General features: G+C 37.5%; 1 protein-coding gene across 3 annotated transcripts in view; it reads left to right on the top strand.

The window, feature by feature from the left end:
- The first annotated feature begins 17,846 nt into the window (after positions 1–17,846).
- EPM2A (EPM2A glucan phosphatase, laforin) overlaps positions 17,847–20,782 on the top strand; it is a 115,933-nt gene continuing 112,997 nt past the window's right edge. For 2 of the 3 annotated variants that reach the window (XM_028847191.2, XM_001087462.5), the window contains exon 1: positions 17,847–18,228. In XM_028847191.2, coding sequence (XP_028703024.1) covers positions 17,928–18,228 — 301 coding nt within the window. In that variant the 5' untranslated portion in view covers positions 17,847–17,927. Of the gene's footprint in view, positions 18,229–19,681; positions 19,771–20,782 lie in introns of those variants that run through there. The other variant, XM_078001229.1, reaches the window with a different exon arrangement.

The following is a 20,782-nucleotide window of genomic DNA, read 5'->3' as shown; positions in this document are numbered from 1 at the left end:
TCTCTCTTAATGCGAACTTAAATTCTAGATACATGTTATATTCTTGAAACCAACCAAATTCTTAACAATGTTTGATGATAATGATGATAATCAATATTTGCCTAGCATTTTTATTTGCCAGACACTGCTCTATGCACTTTCCCATATGATATATCATTTAATGTCCATATAAATCTGGTAAAGTATGCTCATTTTTGTTCACATTTTTTAAGTGAAGAAACTGAGATCTGGAGAGTTTAAATAACTTGACCAAGATTACTTAGCCAGGGATAACAAACAATAGAAACACAGGTTGAATCAGCTTATCCCAAAAAAAGGGACTATATAGATTAACGTTACCAAAGCAGAGAAAGGTCAGGGGAATTGTTGACCTCAGGGAAAAAAAATGATTCACATCCTTGAATACTGAGATGATTCTGTCTCTTGTCTTTGCTTCTTTCAATGTGTTAGCTCCATATTTTCAGCCAAGTTGTTCCCATGAGTCTGGAAAGTTGGTTGCAAGTAGTACTCAGTTTGGTTGTAGTCTGATATTTTAAACACTTTTCTTCTCCAGTTGAGGGATGAATCTTGTCGTGCCAGCTTAGATCATGTGCTCATTCCATTAATCTGGGGTCAAAAAACTACAGCTTGCACCTATTTTTGTAATAAAGCTTTATTGTAACACAGCCATGCTCATTCTCTTACATTTTGTGTATGGTTGCATTCATAGTAAAAGGGCTGAGTTGAGTAGTTGCAACAGAAGTCATATAGTCTACGACACCTAAAATACTTACTATCTGGCTCTTTACAGAAAAAGTTTGCTGACCCCTACCATAGGTCAACAACTATGGCAACTTGGTCACAGCTCTTCATATTGTCCCCACTTCATTTGAGTCAAGTGCATGGTTGTTGCTACATGGGTTGACATTTTGCCCTGCAAAATGTCTTCAAAAAGAGTACAGTGTGATTCAGCCTCCAATCTGAAAACTTTTTGTGTTTTCAGAAGCAGTAAGTCAGCAAAGCATAAAATTTATATTATTGGAGCAAATATTTATCATTGGTGAAAAGACTACCATTCCATATTTTCTTACAAGCAGTATCTGAGTGATTTATTGGGCCTGAGAAAGATTGCCACAAGTTGATGAAGCAGAATTGTTTTGTGACTAAGATATTTGACATACATTTCATAAGGCTATAGTTACCATTGAGAGTGATTACTCTGATAAACCTGGGCATAGTAAATTGAAAAACTTCTTGAAAATATTTATTATTCTAGATACCGTTACAAACATTTGTGATTCATGGGAGGAGGTCACAATATCAACATTAACAGAATTTTCAAACAACGTGGTTACAACCCTCACAGGTGACTTTAAAAAGCTCAAAGACTTCAGTGGAGGAAATTACTGAAGATGTGATGAAAATACCAAGCGAACAGGAATCAGAAGTGGAGCCTGAAAATGTGACTGAATTGTTGTAATCTCATGATAAAACTTGAACAAATGTAGAGTTGGTTCTCTGGATGAGCAAAGAAAGTGTTTTTTTGAGATGGAGTCTACTCCTGGTGAGGATGCTGCAAACATGGTTGAAATGACAATGAAGGATTTAAAATATCATATAAACATATTTAACAAAATAGTCACAGAATTTGAGAGGATTCACTCCAGTTTTGAAGGGCATGCTATTGGGGGTAAAATGCTATCAAACAGCATTGCACGTACAGAGAAATCTTTCATGAAAAGTCCAGCAATGTGGCAAATTTCATTGCTGCCTTGTTTTAAGAAATTGCCACAGCCATCCCAGCCTTCAGTAACTATCAGCCTTATTTACTAGCAGATCAACATCAAGGCAAGACCCTCCACTGGGAAAAAGATTATAACTGGCTGAGGGCTCAGATGACTGTTATCAATTTTTAGCAATAAACCATTTTTAAATGAAGGCATGTACTCTTTTTAGACACCAAGCTATTGCCTGCTTAAGAGACTAAAATGTAGTATAAACATGACTTTTATATGCACTGAGAAACCAAAACATTTGCATGACCTGCTTTGTTGTGATAGTCACTTTATTATACTGCTTTGGAACCAAATCCACAATATCTCTGAGGTATGCTGGTACACTTAATTTGGATCATAATTTAGCCATGACCGTGACCCCCTTTTTTAGTATTTCCTTGTACATAGCTCACTATCCGTTTTAAAATTTTTCTATTTTAAAATAATTTTAAACTTGGAAAAAAGTTGGAAGAATTGCTCAAAAAACTTCTGAATGCTCTTTTCCCAGATCCTCTAACTAGCAATGCTTTGTGCATTTGCTATATAATTATCTTCTCTCTTTTAATAATTTTCTCCTTCTGTGATTACGTATATGTATTGGATAAATTTATATTAAATATATATGTGCCCATAATATAATACTACATACATATTATATAATATACCTTATATATGCTATATATATCTTAATATCACAAATACATATTATATATTATATGCATATCATATATACATACATTTCATGAATTTTAGGAAACTGAGAATAGTTCACCAAAACTTTTTGATGTGCATGTATTAGGGTTCTCTAGAGGGACAGGACTAATAGGAGATCTATCTATCTATCTATCTATCTATCTATCTATCTATCTATCTATCTATCTATGAAAGGTAGTTTATTAAGGAGTATTGACTCACACGATCACAAGGTAAAGTCCCGCAATAGGCTGTCAGCAAGGTGAGAAGCAAGGAAGCCAGTCTGAGCCCCAAAACCTCAAAAGTAGTGAAGTCGACAGTGTAGCCTTCAGTCTGTGGCCGAAGGCCTGCGAGCCCCTGGCAAATAACTGGTGTAAGTCTAAGAGTCCAAAAGCTGAAGAAGTTAGAGTCTGATGTTTGAGGGCAGAAAGCATCCAGCATGGGAGAAAGATGAAGGCCAGAAGTCTCAGCCAGTGTAGTCCTTCCATGTTCCTCCACCTGCTTTTATCCTACCCACCCTGGCAGCTGATTAGATGGTGCCCACCCAGATTGAGGGTGGGGCTCCTCTCCCAGTCCACTGACTCAAATGTTAATATCTTTTGGGAACACCCTCACAGACACACCCAGGAACAATACTTTGCATTCGTCAATCCAATCAAGTTGACATTCTAATATTAACTATGACAGTGCATTTCCTAATAGAAAAAGGGCATACTCTTATATGACTTTTGTGCAATCATCAAAATTAGGAAACTTAACATTGATACAATACTATTATCTAACCTGTAGTTCTTTTACATTTTTATTGGTAGGCTCATTATGGCTTTTTTTTTTTTTTTTTTCTGGCTCAGGATCCAATTTGGAATCATAAATCTTATTTAGTTGCCATGTCTTTTTTGTCTTCATCAAGCTGAGTCCCTCAGCCTTGGTTTGTCTCTTGTGATATTGCCATTTCTAAAAAGCATAGGTTTATTCATTATATCTCTCTATTTGGGTTTGATTGATATTTTCTCATGAAAACATCAGAAAATCCATGTTGGGTAGAAATACATAGAGTTCTCCTTACTTCATATTATATGATCCTGAAATCCCAGAATATAGAGGGTATCGGTAGAGTAGCCAGTGTTCTCATAGGAAGTGTGGAACTAGCACTTTGCCAATCAAGGATAATCTCACTGGCTATGTCAGGTGAGCCAATTGCATGCTTATTCTGGAGGAATCTGATCGAGAGACATTCAAGACAAAGTTATGCATAGCAAGAGCAATAGAAGGTGAAAGAGAAAATAGCTGAGTCATACTCAAAGGCAGAACACCAGGGGAGAGATCAAAGGTGGCCAGTTTCTCAGAAGACAATAATTAGAGTTGTGGAGACACCAGAACCAATAAAACAGATCTAATAAAACAATTGTTGTATTTTAAACAGTATTTTGGTTCCGGGTCTTTGTGACGCCTTCTTGTCTCTGTTTCACATGAAGCTCTAGTAGCTGAGATAGCCTAATTGTGTCTCTCTTCCCCCTACATTGAGAATCAAAATGATTTAAATAGATGAGGGCTATGACTTGTGGGATCTTGTAATATCAAATAGTATTGTCAATGATAGAGGGAAATAATCAAACAATTATAAAGATGTACTACTTTATTTTTTGTTGAAGTACAATTCACATAACAGAAAATTCATATTTTTTAAGTGTACAATTCAGTGGTTTTTTAATGCATTCACTATGTTGCACAATAATCACCACAATCTAATTTCAGAACATTTCCATTACTCCAAAAAGAAATTCTATATATATATGCATAATTAGTCACAATTTATCTCTTCCCTCATCTTCTGGCCACTCTCAAATCAACTTTCTACATGTATTTGCCTATTCTGGAAACTTCACATAAATGGTATAATACATTATGTGACTTTTCGTGTCTGGTTTCTTTCACTTACCATAATGTTTTCAAATTTCATTCATGTTGTACCATGTAATACCTCATTCGTTTTTATGGCTGAATATTTTCTTTTATTAAATGTATATATCACATTTTGTTTATCCATTCATCAATGACAGACATGTGAGTTGTTTCAACTTTGGGCTACTATAAATAATGCTGTTATGAACTTTCACATACAAGTTTGTGTGGGAACATCCATTTCCAATTCTCTTGGGTATTTACCTATGAGTGGAATTGCTTGGTCATGTGGTAATTTTATGTTTAACTTTGTAAGAAACTTCCAGATTCTTGCCATGCAGTGGCATCATTTATGCTCCTACCAGCAACGTATGAGAGTTTCAATTCATCTGCATTCTCACCAATACTTCTTATTATCCTTTTAAGAAAATTATAGCCATTCTAGTGGGTGTTAAATGGTATATCACTGTGGTTTTGGTATGCATTTTCCTAATGATTAATGATGTTGAGCCTCTTTCCCTGTGTTAAATGGCCATTTGTAATTTTTTTTTTGGAAAAATTCAGATCATTTGTCTGCATTTTAATCAGGTGCTCTTTTTATTGTTGAGTTGTAAGAGTCCTTTGTATATTCTGGATAAAAGACACTTATCAAATATGTATGATTGGCAAACATTTTCTCCCATTCTGTGGGTTATCTTCTCACTTTCTTGATGGTGTCCTTTTTAAATTTTGATAAAGTTCAACTTATTTGTTTTTAATTTTGTTGCTTATGCAACAAAATTAAATTTGGTATCATATCTAAAATAACCCATTGCCTAATCCAAGATCATGCAGATTTATAGCTATTTTCCTACTAAGAGTTTTATAGTTTTAATTCTTACAGTTAGTCTCTGATCTATTTTGAGTTAAGTTTTGTGTATGATATGAAGTAGGGATCCAAATTTATTCTTTTGCACATGGATATCCAGTTGTCTCAGCACTATGCGTTGACTGATCCAGTTGAAGCAGTTAAAGCACTATTTCCCCATAGAATGATCATGGCACCTTTGTCAAAACTCAATTAACCATAACTGTATGAGTTGATTTTTGGACCCTCAATTCTATTCTATTGGTCCATTTGTCTATCTTTATGCCAGTATCACACTATCTTGATTGCTATAACTTTGTATTAAGTTTTGATATTGGGAGATATATGCCCTGCAACTTTGTTCTTCTTTTTCAAGATTATTTTGGCTACTCTGGGTCCCTTGAATTTCCATATGAATTTTAAGATCTGGTTGCCCATTTCTGCAAAATAGGCAGGTGGAGTTTTGTGTTAAAGCTGTCAAATAATTTCAGGTGCATTGCCCAAATCTTATTAAGAGTAAATTTTCCATTCCATGAACATGAGATATCTTTTCATTTATTTAGATTTCTCCAAATTTTTTTTCAATATTTCAACTACTCTTGTTGTTTTTAGTGTACAAGTCCTACACTTTGGTTAAACTATTTTTTAGTGTATTTGAAATCGGATTTATTTTGTATCCTACAAATTTGCTGAATTCATTTATTTTTTGTGTTTCTGTGTGTGTAGACAGATATATTGCTTTAAAGAAAAATTAGGACCAGATTGTTTGGCTTTCACATTTGTGCCTCACCACAATTAATCACATTGAAATAGTTCTGTGCTTTTTCCAAAGGAATAGAGGAAAAGAAATTTTCCCTCCTATTACTATCTTTATACTAGAACTAAATGAATTCCTATTATCTCACCTCTCTTTGTCTGCAGGGACTTACAAGTAATCCAGTGGCCACAGAGAAGAGAAACTGAATTATTAAGCTTCCTACTTTCATTTTTGTATATGTTTCACAAACATAAAAATGTTAAAATTCTACGTTCTCTAGAAAATGAGAATTTAGCCAGAGTTTTCAAAGGATAAAACTGGACAAAAGTTTAGATAAATTAACTTATATTTCTGAAATTTAGCAGAGTCTATAGTCATGTCAAATCAAGTAACTGAATGACATCACTCAAGATGAAAAGAAAACAATGATTCAAAGTGGAAATATAAACACTGTAAAAAATAGAATTATAAAAATCTTACTGTAAATTTTCAGCTAAGTAGATTCCAGAGAAATGCAAAAAGTTATTCCAAAATGATAGAAAACTCTATATTTACATGTTCAACTCAAGTAGACAATAAAATAACATGTATATCAAAACTTCTCAATTTTCAAAGTATGAACTTAAAAGTACAATGCCTATGAATTTAGTTAAAAAATTAAATGAATAACTTTAATCTAAAATAACATGTAGAGTGAGTTTTATATTTTATCTTTAAATTAGTATGAGTGTTTGAGTGTCTATCTCTATCACCTATCTATCATCTATCTCTACTCTCTATCATCTATCTATCCATTTATTCATCCATTTATCCATCTAGCTATCTATCCATCTAGTTTTCTATTTATTGCTCTACTATAAGTCTAAGGGTGGTTAGTAAATTGTATGCTTTAAAAAATGTACATCTCAGCACTCTACATTTAGCATTTTTCTGGTCACCAACATGTATGTTCAGGCCCTTCCCCCACTTTCTCCTTGAGAAGAGTAGATCCCTTTTGTAATACTTCTTGTGAATCTGAAACTGTGGTTCCCTGATGTGGATGATGGTGTTACAATTCACAAATATTTGCTGCCCTTTTCAGAAATAGCTTTACATTTTCCTGAATAATTGAATAACAACTTGGCAACGTGACTTGTTTTAACAATGAAATATGAGTGTAATTACCTTGCATCACTTCAAAGCAAAATCTTTAAGAGCCATCTTTTTTTTCTTTTTTTTCTTTTTCCTCTGTCTCAATGACCCGCAAAATTCTAGCTAGAGGCTTCTATTTTATCCACCAAGGCCCTGGAGTGAATATGATATAAAGCAGAGACACAGCCAGCCAAAGATGGACATGTGATATGATTGATATATAAAACTCTTGTGATTGTTAAGTCATGAATATTTTGGGGACATTTGGTGCCAAAGTATAGCTTAATCCTGACTAATACCCCTAGTGTTTCAGCCTTTTTCAAAAAAGCTACTTGGCATACAGAGAAAGCGAATATGATGGAGAAGGATTTGCTCTTTGGAAGCTGGGAGGAGAGATTTCTTTGAAGTGAGTGGGTATGTGCTGGCTCTCCCCTGGTAAATAGGTAAAGGATAAATGATGGGTAAAGGGTGAGTAGGTAAAGGGCAAATAGGTAAAGGGTAGCTTCAAGATCAATCCCTATCTACTACTAGATCCCTAGTGTGAGGGTTGTCCACCTAGAAGATAAAAAAACATATACTGAGGATGACCCACCCACTGAGCAGGTGTACCATGGTTTGTACTTTAGTGAAAAATGCCAAAGATGCTCTTCCGTTTTTGGACAGGGGTGACTTGGAAAGAAGGTAGCATAATAAATTCCCCTGCTTCTAAAAGTTTTAAGACTGTTCTTGAACAGTATCCCAGGACAAAGTTGCTCCTTGGAATATCCCAAGGAGGAGAATGGGGTTAAAAATACTGATTATGCACACAATCACCATTGTGTTTAAAGAGTGGTAGAGAACATTCTGAAAAAGCACTACGATTATATTGTTCACAAAACCAAAATATCACTGAAATCTTTTCTTGAATCAAATTATTATTCTCAGTCATGGATTGTGTATTTCTGGTGCATGTATCACGGACGCTTGAGGGTAACTCAGAGTCTTTCAAAGAAAGGAGTAAGGATGAAGAGAATGGAAACAAGGGTAAACATATATCTCTGACAATCCTTCATATTTTAGGAATTCAAGTTTATAGATGAAAATAAATTAATCAACTTACAAAGTAGCCTTAGTTTTCTTGTACATCAAAGAGGTTCTTTGTGCTCTTTAAAATCTGCAGTTCTTAATACAATGGTTTTTTCTTTGAATTTTTCTAGCTCAGATACATCTAATTATATTAAATTGACTAAATATTAATAACCATTAATCTGGTGAAATCAATTATGCTTTCATTTATTTTGTGGAAGAATTTCAAAATTAAATCATAGAATCAATTGCTACTCCACGTTGGACATGCAAACTTAATTAAATCACAGAACTTTTTTTTCCGGTAAATTTAGTGCCCCTGTAATGTAGTCACTACGGTGTAGTCAGAGCTGGACATTTGCCAGAAATAAAAGATTCTGGGAAATCAATCCTTTCCTCAGAGTAATAATAAATCACAATTTCTAAAAAGAATGTTGCTGCTTCCCAAAGATATTTAGTTATAAAAAACAGTCTCATGTATCTAACCTAATACTGAAAAGATTTGATGACTGAATGAGTTTATTAAATGCATATTAGTCTTGCAATGATTGAAATTGTTTGCCTGGTAAGCATGTGGGTGCATGTACTCACACACTCACTCTTGAAAGTAATAGAAAATAGATTATAACAATTTACAATGTGCTGATATCTGTGGTTGTGAAATAGTATAATGGAACTCATGTTTTCATATTAAACTGAGGTGTATGAAATGGTTCATCTCTTGATTTTAATAAGTTTGATATTATCTCTTTGGACATTAAACATCCAAGACATTATTTTCCTCTTTTCTTTTCCAGTTCTTCTTCATAGAACTACTATAACCTTTTTGTCTTTTTACCTATTGTCTTTGTAACAAATAGTGATATGTGAAACATGTAAAGTACCTAATTAGTCTAAAATGTATTTGAGTAAGCCAAAATGTGTTTGGAATCACAAGTTTAGAGATCTGCATTCTTTTGTTTTTATTCTAAAATTACATACTTTAAAATTTTCTGCTTCTGCTTTTGTTGATGAAGATACCTGACTCGGAATACAACTTCCTTCTACCTTCATTCCTTTCTTGTTTTTTGCCTATCTCAAATTCTAGTTGCAAGCCCTTTGTTATGTGAGATCAGACCCAACCTTCTCACATACAGAAATGTTGAGAGGAATAAATAAGATACAGCAGGTAAGATAGCCCAGTGCCTAGCACTTAGTAGATAAAAGCTCAATAAATGGAAAGTTATTAGTATTATTACACATTGTTTAATAAAGTATCTGGGCTTAGACTTAAAAGTATCAGGTTGGCTGCATGTCCTGCATGCTGGAGTACTCCATCGGGGTCACCACAGAGTTATGTTATTCTTTATAAGATTATTTGTGCCTTGGTGTATTTTATTATTTTCTATTGATTGAGGCTAACCCCCAAAGTTACAAATGAAATCTTGTAGGTGTTTATCTGTTAAAGGTGCAAGGGATTCCTACCTGGTAAAAAAGATACATCCAAATGGTACTGTTTAATTGCCCAGTAGGAAGTTAATCAATTTTGTATCTAACCTAGTAATTGTTTAGCATTCTTTCAGTTCCTATGTACATTGTATCTTAAATTCTCTTTGAATCAGCTTTACCATCCTGCTGGTTCTCTCATTAATTTACATACATGAGAGTCATTTTAGAAAATTATATTTTAATTAGGTTCTAGTGCATGCTTGGACAAGTGTATATATCTGAATAAATAGCTGTTTACACTAGTTAAATATGAGTACACTACCTCCCCCTACATTATTTTTGCATTTCCAGGGAATCCATAAATTTCTTAAGAACTAAAGATTTAGGGGAAGCCCAGGGTCATTACTCAACTTCTGGTGTATCCTTTCTCTCACGCTGAAGGTCAATAGGGTTTCACTGAAGACTTCTCATTTCCAGATACCACCAACTCTTATCTTCCTCTCTGGGCTCTCTTCTTCTTCCAGCTGATGGTGAAGTAAAAGAATGTTTCAAACTTACCTTCTGCCTGCAGCCCATTTTTATGTTTAAAATACTTTTAATATAACACACAGACAGTGGTTAGGAAAAATAAGCAAGGAGTGAATTACAGAGGGTTCACGTTCTTAAAAAGTACTTGTCTTTTTCAGCTCCATCAGGTAATTTATGTTCTAAACTGGTTATTCTAGTTAGCAATTCTCCTAACCTTTTTTCAAGGTTCTTAGCTTCCTTGCACTGGGTTAGAACTTGCTCCTTTAGCTCAGAGGAATTTATTACCCACCTTATGAAGCCTACTTCTGTCAATTCGTCAAACTCCTTCACCATCCAGTATTGCTTCCTTGCTGGTGAGGAGTTGTGATCCTTTGGAGGAAGAGAGGCATTCTGAAATTTTCAGACTTTTTGCACTGGTTTTTCCTCATTGTCGTGGATTTATCCACCTTTGGTCTTTGATGTTGGTGACTTTCAGATGGGGTTTCTGTGTGGACATGCTTTATGTTGATATTGATGCTATTCCCTTCTATTTGTTAGTTTTCCTTCTAACAATCAGGCCCCTCTGCTGCAAGTCTGCTGGAGTTTGCTGAAGGTCCACTCCAGACCCTGTCAGCCTGGGTATCACCAGTGGAGGCTGCAAAAGAGCAAAGATTGCTGCCTGTTCCTTCCTCTGGAAGCTTCGTCCCAGATGGGCAGCCACCAGATGCCAGCTGGAGCTCTCCTCTATGAGGTGTCTGTGGACCTCTGCTGGGAGATGTCTCCCAGTCAGGAGACACGGGGGTCAGGGACCCACTTGAGGAGGCAGTCTGTCCCTTAGCAGAGCTTGAGTGCTGTGCTGGGAGATCCGCCGCTCTCTTCAGAGCCCACAAGCAGGAATGTTTAAGTTTGTCAAGGCTGCTCCCACAGGTGCCCCTTCCCCCAGGTATTCTGTCCCAGTGAGATGGGAGTTTTATCTATCAGCCTGTGACTGGGGCTGCTGCCTTTCTTTCAGAGATGCCCTGCTCAGAGAGGAGGAATCTAGACAGGCAGTCTGGCTACAGCAGCTTTGCTGAACTGTGGTGGGCTCTGCCCAGTTCGAACTTCCTTGTGGCAGTATTTTACACTGTGAGGGGAAAATCGCCTACTGAAGCCTCAGTAATGGCAGACGCCCCTCTCCCCACCAAATGCAAGCATCCCAGGTTGACTTCAGATGGCTGTGCTGGCAGTGAGAATTTCAAGCTAGTGGATCTTAACTTCCTGGGCTCTGTGGGGGTGGCCTCCACTAAACTAGACCACTTGGCTCCCTGGCTTCAACTCCCTTTCCAGGGGAGTGAACGGTTGTGTCTCGCTGGCATTCCAGGCACCACTGGGATAAGGAAAAAGATTCCTGCAGCTAGCTTGGTGTCTGCCAATATCCCTGAATGAACATTGATTTGAAAATCCTCAATAAAATACTAGTAAACAGAATCCAGCAGCACATCAAAAAGCTTATCCACCACGATCAAGTCGGCTTCATCCCTGTGATGCAAGGCTGGTTCAACATATGCAAATCAGCAAACGTATTTCATCACATAAACAGAACCAATGACTAAAACCACACAATTATCTCAATAGATGCAGAAAAGGCCTTCAACAAAATTCAACACCGCTTCATGCAAAAAAACTCTCAATAAACTATGTATTGATGGAATGTATATCAAAATAAGAAGATTTATGACACACACACAGCCAATATAATACTGAATGGCCAAAAGCTGGAAGCATTCCCTTTGAAAACCAGCACAAGACAAGGATGCCCTCTCTCACCACTCCTATTCAATATAGTATTGGAAGTTCTGGCCAGGCCAATCAGGCAGGAGAAAGAAATAAAGGTGTTCAATTAGGAAGAGAGGAACTCAAATTGTCTCTGTGTGCAGATGATATGATGGTATATTTAGAAAACCCCATTGTCTCAGCCCATAATCTGCTGAAGCTGATAAGTAACTTCAGCAAAGTCTCAGGATACAAAATCAATGTGCAAAAATCACAAGCATTTCTATACACCAATAATAGACAAACAGAGAGCCAAATCCTTTTCACAACTGCTACAAAGAGAATAAAATACCCAGGAATACAACTTACAAAGGATGTGAAGGACCTCTTCAAGGAGAACTACAAACCACTGCTCAACGAAATCAGAGAGGACAAAAATGAGAAACATTCCATGCTCATGGATAGGAAGAATCAAGATCGTGAAAATGGCCATATTGTCCAAAGTAATTTCATGCTATCCCCATGAAGCTACCATTGACTTCCTTCACAGAATTAGAAAAAACAACTTTAAATTACATATGGAACCAAAACAGAGCCTGTATAGCCAAGACAATCCTAAGCAAAAAGAACAAAAGCTGGAGGCATCACAGTACCTAACTTCAAACTATACTACAAGGCTACAGTAACCAAAACAGCATGGTACTGGTACCAAAACAGATATACAGACCAATGGAACAGAACAGAGGCCTCAGAAATAATGCCACACATCTACAACCACCTGATTTTTGACAAACCTGACCAAAAAAAAACAAGAAACGGGGAAAGGATTCCCTATTTAATAAATGGTGCTGGGATAACTGACCAGTCATATGCAGAAAACTGAAACTGGACCCCTTCCTTACACCTTATATGAAAAGTAACTCAAGATGGATTAAAGACTTAAACGTAAGACCTAAAACCATAAAAACCCTAGAAGAAAACCTTGGCAATACTATTCAGGACATTGGCATGGGCAAAGACTTCATGACTACAACACCAAAAGCAATGGCAACAAAAGTCAAAATTGAGACATGGGATCTATTTAAACTAAAGAGCTTCTGCACAGCAAAATAAACTATTGTCATAGTAAACAGGCAACCTACAGAATGGGAGAAAGTTTTTGCAATCTATCCATCTGACAAAGGGCTAATATCTAGAATTTACGAGGGACTTAAACAAATTTACAAGAAAAAGCAACCCCATCAAAAAGTAGGTGAAGAATATGAACAGATACTTCTCAAAAGAAGACATTTATGCTGCCAACAAACATGTGAAATAAACTTGTCATCACTGGTCATTAGAAAAATGCAGATCAAAACCACAATGAGAGGCCATCTCATGCCAGTTAGAACAGCGATCATTAAAAAGTCAGGAAATAACAGATGCTGGAGAGGATGTGAAGAAATAGGAACACTTTTACACTATTGGCGGCAGTGTAAATTAGTTCAACTATTATGGAAGACAGTGTGGTGATTTCTCAAGGATCTAGATCCAGAAACACCATCTGACCCAGCAATCCCATTACTGGGTATATACCCAAAGGATTTTATATCATTCTACTATAAAGACACATGCACACATATGCTTATTGCAGCATCATTCACAACAGCAAAGACTTGGAACCAACCCAAATGCCCATTGATGATAGACTGGATAAAGAAAATGTGGCACATATACACCATGGAATACTATGCAGCCATAAAAAAGGATGAGTTCATGTCCTTTGCAGGGACATGGATGAAGCTGGAAACCATCATTCTCAGAAAACTAACACAGGAACAGAAAACCAAACACTGCATGTTCTCACTCAGAAGTGGGAGTTGAACAGTGAGAACACATGGACACAGGGAGGAACATAACACATCAGGACCTGTTGGGAGTGGGGGGTAGGGGAGGGATAGCATTAGGAGAAATATGTAGATGATGGCTTGATGGGTGCAGCAAACCACCATGGCAGTTGTATACCTATGTAACAAACCTGCATGTTCTGCACATGTATCCCAGAACTTAAAGTAGAATAATTTTTTTAAAAAGTACTTATCAGCTTTGCCCTGCCAAGTCTCCATTCTCTATTTAACTGTACATGAGTAAGCACTGCTTTCAGCTAGCCACTTTCCTTTTTCTCAAACTCTTTGAATGTTCCTTTGGGAGTTTCAAACCATCCCTTCCAGCCACCATTCTTTTATTCCTAAGGGTTGACTTGTCATGCTCTCCACTCTGTTTGGGAAGGGTATTAACCAGCCTGCTGTTCAAGTTACTCAGCCCTAGGAGGATCTTTTTACAGCTGAAGGAAGCTCTAAACCAGTGTCTCTAATCTTGAGGTCCAGCCACCTGGCTTGGCACTCTACCTTCCCCAGGCAAAGTCATTTTAGGTCACTGCCTAGCAAAACCCAGGCTTGAATGATCTGTTGAGTAGAGGTTCTCAAAGGAGAAGTGAGTGGGAGGAGGTGTAGATTTTACAGTGATGGAGGTGTGTGACGGAAAGGGCAGGTCAATGTCCTTTGAAAGGGTATATGCTTCATTGCAATTCATGCTTGGAGCGTTCCTAAAATTAATATTTTAATAATGTAAATTGCAAAGAAAGAAGAATGACAAAACAGGCTGGTGGTGATGCACTGAAGATGCAAAACTTCTCTATGGTGGGATGGATGGTAAGTGGAATTATTGGAATCTACTGGAGACTAGAGATTTTTATATGTATCAAAAAAAGACATGAATTTTTACAATAGTTGAGGAATGTAGTGGGATTTTGGGGGTAAAGCCTTAGTTTAGTTTATATCCTTCTATTGTTATAGATTCCTTTAGTTTATATCCTTCTATTGTTCTAGATTTGTAACCTATGGGAACCCCAACTTCTGAGGTAGCCTAAGCCATAGTTTTTCAATCCAGAAAAAAGTCAGCTGTAACATGTAAAAGTTTTTAAGCTGTATCAAACTCTCTCTGAAAGAGTTTTTTTTTTTTAATGCTACAAAATTGCAAATAGTATATGTGACATTTAACTTTTAGATTTTTTTTTTGAGTAATAAACTAATACTTATAACAGTCCCTGAACTATGTGGATAAAATATGGTTTACGTCAGTGAATGTGTATATACATATACAATACTACAAGGAAAGATTTATGATAACTCACCGACTAGTGAAAGATTGCTTCAGAAAACATAAATCTCCCAAGATCGAACTAATAGTCTTCCCCGAGGGGACTTCAAAAGAATTTACATTTGAATTGGATCTTGAAACTCTGTGTTTGAATTTATCACCCATTCCTCAGGAAAGTTTATAGTTATATATAAGATAGCATTCTAAAAATGAAATTCAATGACAACAAATCAGTTTGGCCTTTTAAAAATTATTATCAGAATTATGTTACTCTAGTGGACTGATTCTTGCTCTAAATTTAGCTTGTCCCCATAGCATCAAGAATCTGACCTCAAATGGATTTCATAAATAATCCCTTTTAATAAATACCATGATTCTTCTAAATGTAAAAAGAAATCTCATATGGAAGACCCAACAAGGAAAAAGATCTAAAACTAACACAATTTAAAAACTGGTAAAATTCTTCACCTTGGCTTCTTAAATCTGTTTCCATTGCCAACACATATATAAAAAGGCATAAAAATTATAATTTCCAAGAACCTGCAGCCAAATCCCCTCCAAATGCTAAGATATATATGTCTTTACAGATTCATTGATCCGTTTAGACCGCCACTCATGATTCATCTGTTCTTTAATTCCTAAGGATGAAGTTAGTTACAAGAAATAATTACAGGAATTTATTTTTTTTAATTAAGAGTTGACGGAGAATAACATTTAAATATGCTAGAATTTAGATACATTCGCAACAGGTTTTCCTTATCAGAATTTATATCTGTATCTATATCTATAAGCTGAAAGCACGCCTTTTAGCCCCTGGCTCTGCCCCTTCCTTGCTGTGGGCCATTCATTGGACCTTTTTGAGCTGGAGTATCCTCACATCTAAAAATGAGGATAACAATTGTAGTTACCTTATAGGATTGGTGAAAGACTTAACTAAGATAATATGAGTATGAAAACCATGTTCCTGGCCCATAATACAGGCTCAATGGATATTATCATGGTTAATACTTACACAACCAAATGATTGTCAAAATATGATCAAGGCCTTGAAATATGTCCCTTAAGCCCTATTTTGGTCTTGTTCTCCTTTCCAGTTGCATTTTACTTACTACGCAGTGCAGCCATCCAATTTATGCCTTATTTAAATCCTTGCCATAAAATATTACATATTTTGTTTAGGGGCTTAAGAGGGTTACTTCTTCCAATGGTTAAAATTATTCAACCTCTTCATGATGAGAGAAGAGTAAAGGAAACAATGTCTGCTGAACAAACATATTGTTTAATTTTTCTGCTATTGTTTCATCTACAGAATGGGCAGAACTCACTCTGGAAGAGCTAGTGGGAATAATGCCATTTGGGAAGCACACAACATAGGCAGCACAGTGGAGCACAGGAAAGTCTGGAGCGTTAGTTCCTGGGTCCTGAAGGAATGAGAACTTTCACTGGAGTCTGGATTCCACTGTAGACAAAATCCTCTTTGTATCGCCAAATGACTCCCATTTTCCTAAACTTACTCTAAGAATATCTTTTAACAGCAATTTGAATAAACCGACTCACATACCACTGTGATTTGATGTCTGATTTGCTACCGAATCAACTGTGTTTGGCCAGCCTTTCTGTCTTCACATTTTTCATAGTGTTTATTCTTAAGCTTAGCAACCAACCAAACTTTGAGTGGAATATCAGTATTCAAGAGTAAAATGTATTATTAGTTTTCTAATTGTTCCCCAAGAGATTGAGTTTGTGTAGTTTACATTTTTGCACTTTCTGTTTTACTTATGATATTCTCAACGCATGAAATTTTGGCCTGTTCCCTCTCACTATTCACAAACTTCCAAACGCTGGTAAAAATGCCTCTGTGTGTCTTTAATTCACATAACAGATTTGTGTTATGTTAAATGTTAGTGAATATATAAATGGAAGAATACAACGATAATTTTGTTAAAGAATCAAAAAGTATCAGGATATTCGTCTTAAGATTGTCCTATGGCAGTGACAAATTCAAGTTCCCCACCAAAATGTACGAATTTTGGATTTGGGCCAGACAGCTAAAAAAAACTGTTTCTTGATCCAAAAAGGTTTTAAGTTGAAAAAATAGTGCTTTTACTTAAATTTTAAACAACGGTTTTTTTTTTTTTCTTAATTTACTCCATTAAAAAATGCATACATTTGGACAGAGTGAGACTCCGTCTCAAAAAAAAAAAAAAAAAAAAAAAAAGGCGTGCATTTATAGTCACAGAATTAGTTTTCGTTTTGACCTTAAAAGTATTTAAACTTACTAAAAATGTAGTTTTTGAAAAAAGAAAGTGAACATGTGGCTTTTCAGACAAGAGAATGGTATGTAATGTTTTGCATCAGCTCCGGGTCTTGTCCACCAATCAGAGGTCCTTTAGAGCTGGTAGGGTCTAGAATGATCATTATTTTATACCCTCATTTTACAGATAAAGAACCTGAGACCCGCTAGAGTAAGTGACTTGGTTAAGACAGGGCGCGCTCCAGAGACCAGGTCCAAGATCTTCCCCCTTTTCACAATTATAAGGCGGCTGTCTAGAGGCCATTTCCTTCCTTTGATCCTCATAAAGTTAATTTTCAGTCTCTTGGAGAGGACTGGGCGATCGCCTGGCTTAGAAGTTTTCCTCACTCCCCGAACCCCATTTTCTCTTCCTTCCGCTCGCCGTGTCCCCAGCGCCTACAGCTGGAAATCAGCCGCCCGTGAGGCTACGGGGCACAGAAGCGGCTGGCGGCTCCGCGGACCCCTTGCCGCCGACCTGGATGAGGCCTGGGCTCGGGAACCGCGTGATGCAGCCCAAAGAACGCGCAGAACAGCACGTGTTCTCCCCGGTGCCCCGGACTCCCGCGCCGCCGCCCAATCGCCGCGGCCGCCTGACGCTCAGGCCGGGCCTGCCGGCCGCGGGCACTCAGGGCCCGGGGATTCGCGCCGCCGCCGCCCGCCATGCGCTTCCGCTTCGGGGTGGTGGTGCCGCCCGCCGTGGCAGGCGCCCGGCCAGAGCTGCTGGTGGTGGGGTCGCGGCCCGAGCTGGGACGTTGGGAGCCGCGCGGGGCCGTACGCCTGAGGCCGGCAGGCACTGCGGTGGGCGCCGGGGCGCTGGCGCTGCAGGAGCCGGGCCTGTGGCTCGGGGAGGTGGAGCTGGCGGTCGAGAAGGCGGCGCAGGACGGGGCGGAGCCGGGCCGCGTGGACACGTTCTGGTACAAGTTCCTGAAGCGGGAGCCGGGAGGAGAGCTCTCCTGGGAAGGTATTGCCAGCAGACGTCTGCCCCCGGTGTAGAGCAGGAGTTCCGGCCCGCACCCCCAGCCGGGGCCTAGGCCTCGGGCGTGCCCGGCAGGCCCCGGCGGCGCGCGTCGGGCTCTTTGCCCGCGTCCCTGCGCACTCGCCGGACGCCCCGGGCTGACCCTGCTTTGCTAGCCACGCTGTCGCTGCCAGCGGCGGCTCCGGCTTCCTACTGGTTCCCTAGACCCGTACAGCGCTCCCGGCCGCCTTCCAGTCCCCTCGGTCACCTGCCCCTCTAACCTGATTTCCGCACACCCAATCTTCAGCTTCTTTCCAACCGCGGCTGCTTCACGGGCCAGTGCCCTTCGTCTCCCGCCAGGGGCCCTCTTAGCTCTCCGAGTACCCCTCGCCTTCCAAGTCCTTCCTTCGCGGGTCCCTTGGCTGCTCGGCCGCGCGCCGCTGATGGCTTCAACTGCCCAACTCCGCTTTAGTTGAGTTTTGTGTGCTCATTTTCCTGCTCTAGTTCACTAAAAAGAAAAACGATCCAACCAACGAAAGTAGCGTTTTCGCTAATCCTAGACTGCAACGTGCTGCTTAGATTTTTTTTTTTTTTCTTAGATATTGAGAATGAACTAATGGAAAGACATTGAATATTTCCCTTTTTGGATTTTTTTTTCTTTCTTAATCCCAGATATGTGACAATTGAGACATGACCTGATTTCTTAAAATACTAAAACAATACATGTTGGTTGTAGAATAATAATGATGATAAAAAAGAAATCTGCATAGTAAAAACTTACAGTGTTTCCTCCACACAATCTTAAGCACAGTGCTTGTACACATTTATGTATGTGGTATATGCATATACTTTTTTTTTTTTTTACAAAAATTGTATAATACATAATTCTGAATTTTTGCTTTTCTTGCCTAACAGTATGTTACGGACATCTTTCACTGTCACTACATGTAGATATATATTTTACATGTAGATGTATTTTAAATGGCAACAAATTATTCTGCATCTACGAACGTGCATTTAAGTTCTTTTCAGTTTTCCTCTGTTATAAACAGTAGTAGGTTAATTGAAATTCCTTTTACAGGTATCTTTGAACATTCGGGAGTGTTTCTACAGAGTGGATTCAAAGAAGTGAAATTATTGGGTCAAAATGCAGTCATTTTTTTTTAACACTTCATTAAGGACTGCTAAATTATGCCCTAAAAGGGTGATAACTAATGTCAGCTCCCGCCAACAATGTCTGAATTGAGACAGACCCTTTCTTTAAGGGAAATGTGCAAGGTTGAAGACTGGAGTGGGTGTAACTCAATAGTTGAAGTCAATGAAATGAATGTCTTTTTAGAAGTTTATTTGAAAAGAATGGACCATTTAGCCTGTAATGATGTAGAAACAAAGAATCAGTAAAGAAAGTTAGAGTGGAATATGTTTATATATTATCCTTGTTATCTTTTTGTTCCCCACTAGGCTTATGGTCTGGTAGCATTTATTGGTCTTTTATTTTACCATGACAGAATCGAAAGATACCATCTTCAGTTTATCCTTTCTTTACAGGTATTACTATTATTCATAGTATTGTAGAATTATTTTTTAAAATAAAATATCTGATAATTGTGATAAAAATGTAAATGGTGTGAAACAAAGATCTTCCCTTTCCCTAGTTCTTCTTTTCTTTAGCTTTTCTGATAGTCTTCCCTATGCTGTAGTTTGCTTATGTTGCTATTTCTTAAGGTATCACAAACTTTTGTTTTTAGTTTTTCTAATAGTTACCATATGTTATACATAATTTTTAAAATTAAAATTAGGCAATAAATATTGACACCTACTGAATGCACATAAAATTAACCATCACACCTGTTATGAAATACGAGGAATTTAGCTCAAGTTCATTCTCTATCTTCTCTGCTGATTTTTTTTACTGTTATTTTCAGTTTTTTTTTGATAAATATTTTTCTTTACCATCCAAGCAGGAATTATTTTCAGTTTTGTATTAAAAGTTGACTGTTGACTTTCTAGGAAGTTACTCCTGTAAGAGAGGGTAAGAAAAATATTACACATTTCTTCCTCTCTCCTCAGCTTGGTTTATTATGACTTTTACATTATCAGGTTTTATATAATTTATATTCTGTTTTCTGATTGTTACGGTGCCTTCTTGTTTAAGGTAAATAGACTGATTCTAAGCATTGTAAATTAACAGAGAGTTTTATGAGAAGCAGGGTAGCCAAGTGTTTAAAAGCAAGGATTCTGGAGCCAGATTGCCTGGTCTCACCAACCAGTGTGGGATTTGAAGCGCATCACCTCAGCTCACAATGAAAGGACCAAGCTGCCTAATAAATGAACTGTATTTTGTAGAATAGGATATATATTAAGAACTTAGAAGAGGATGTATGGTAAATGTTAAATAAGGGCTAGGTATTATTTTTTACTATTATTAGGAAACCACGTAGTGCAATTAGATTGTAAACAAAGAAATAAAATTTTGTGACATGAAAACTGTACAACTGCAAGGAAAAATTCTCTTTTCTTCACTAAAAATCATGCTCAAATTTGACTTAAAATAGTACTA

Source organism: Macaca mulatta, chromosome 4 (genome assembly GCF_049350105.2).
Source record: "Macaca mulatta isolate MMU2019108-1 chromosome 4, T2T-MMU8v2.0, whole genome shotgun sequence".
Lineage (NCBI taxonomy): Eukaryota > Metazoa > Chordata > Mammalia > Primates > Cercopithecidae > Macaca > Macaca mulatta.
This window is presented reverse-complemented; position numbering and strand designations above follow the sequence as displayed.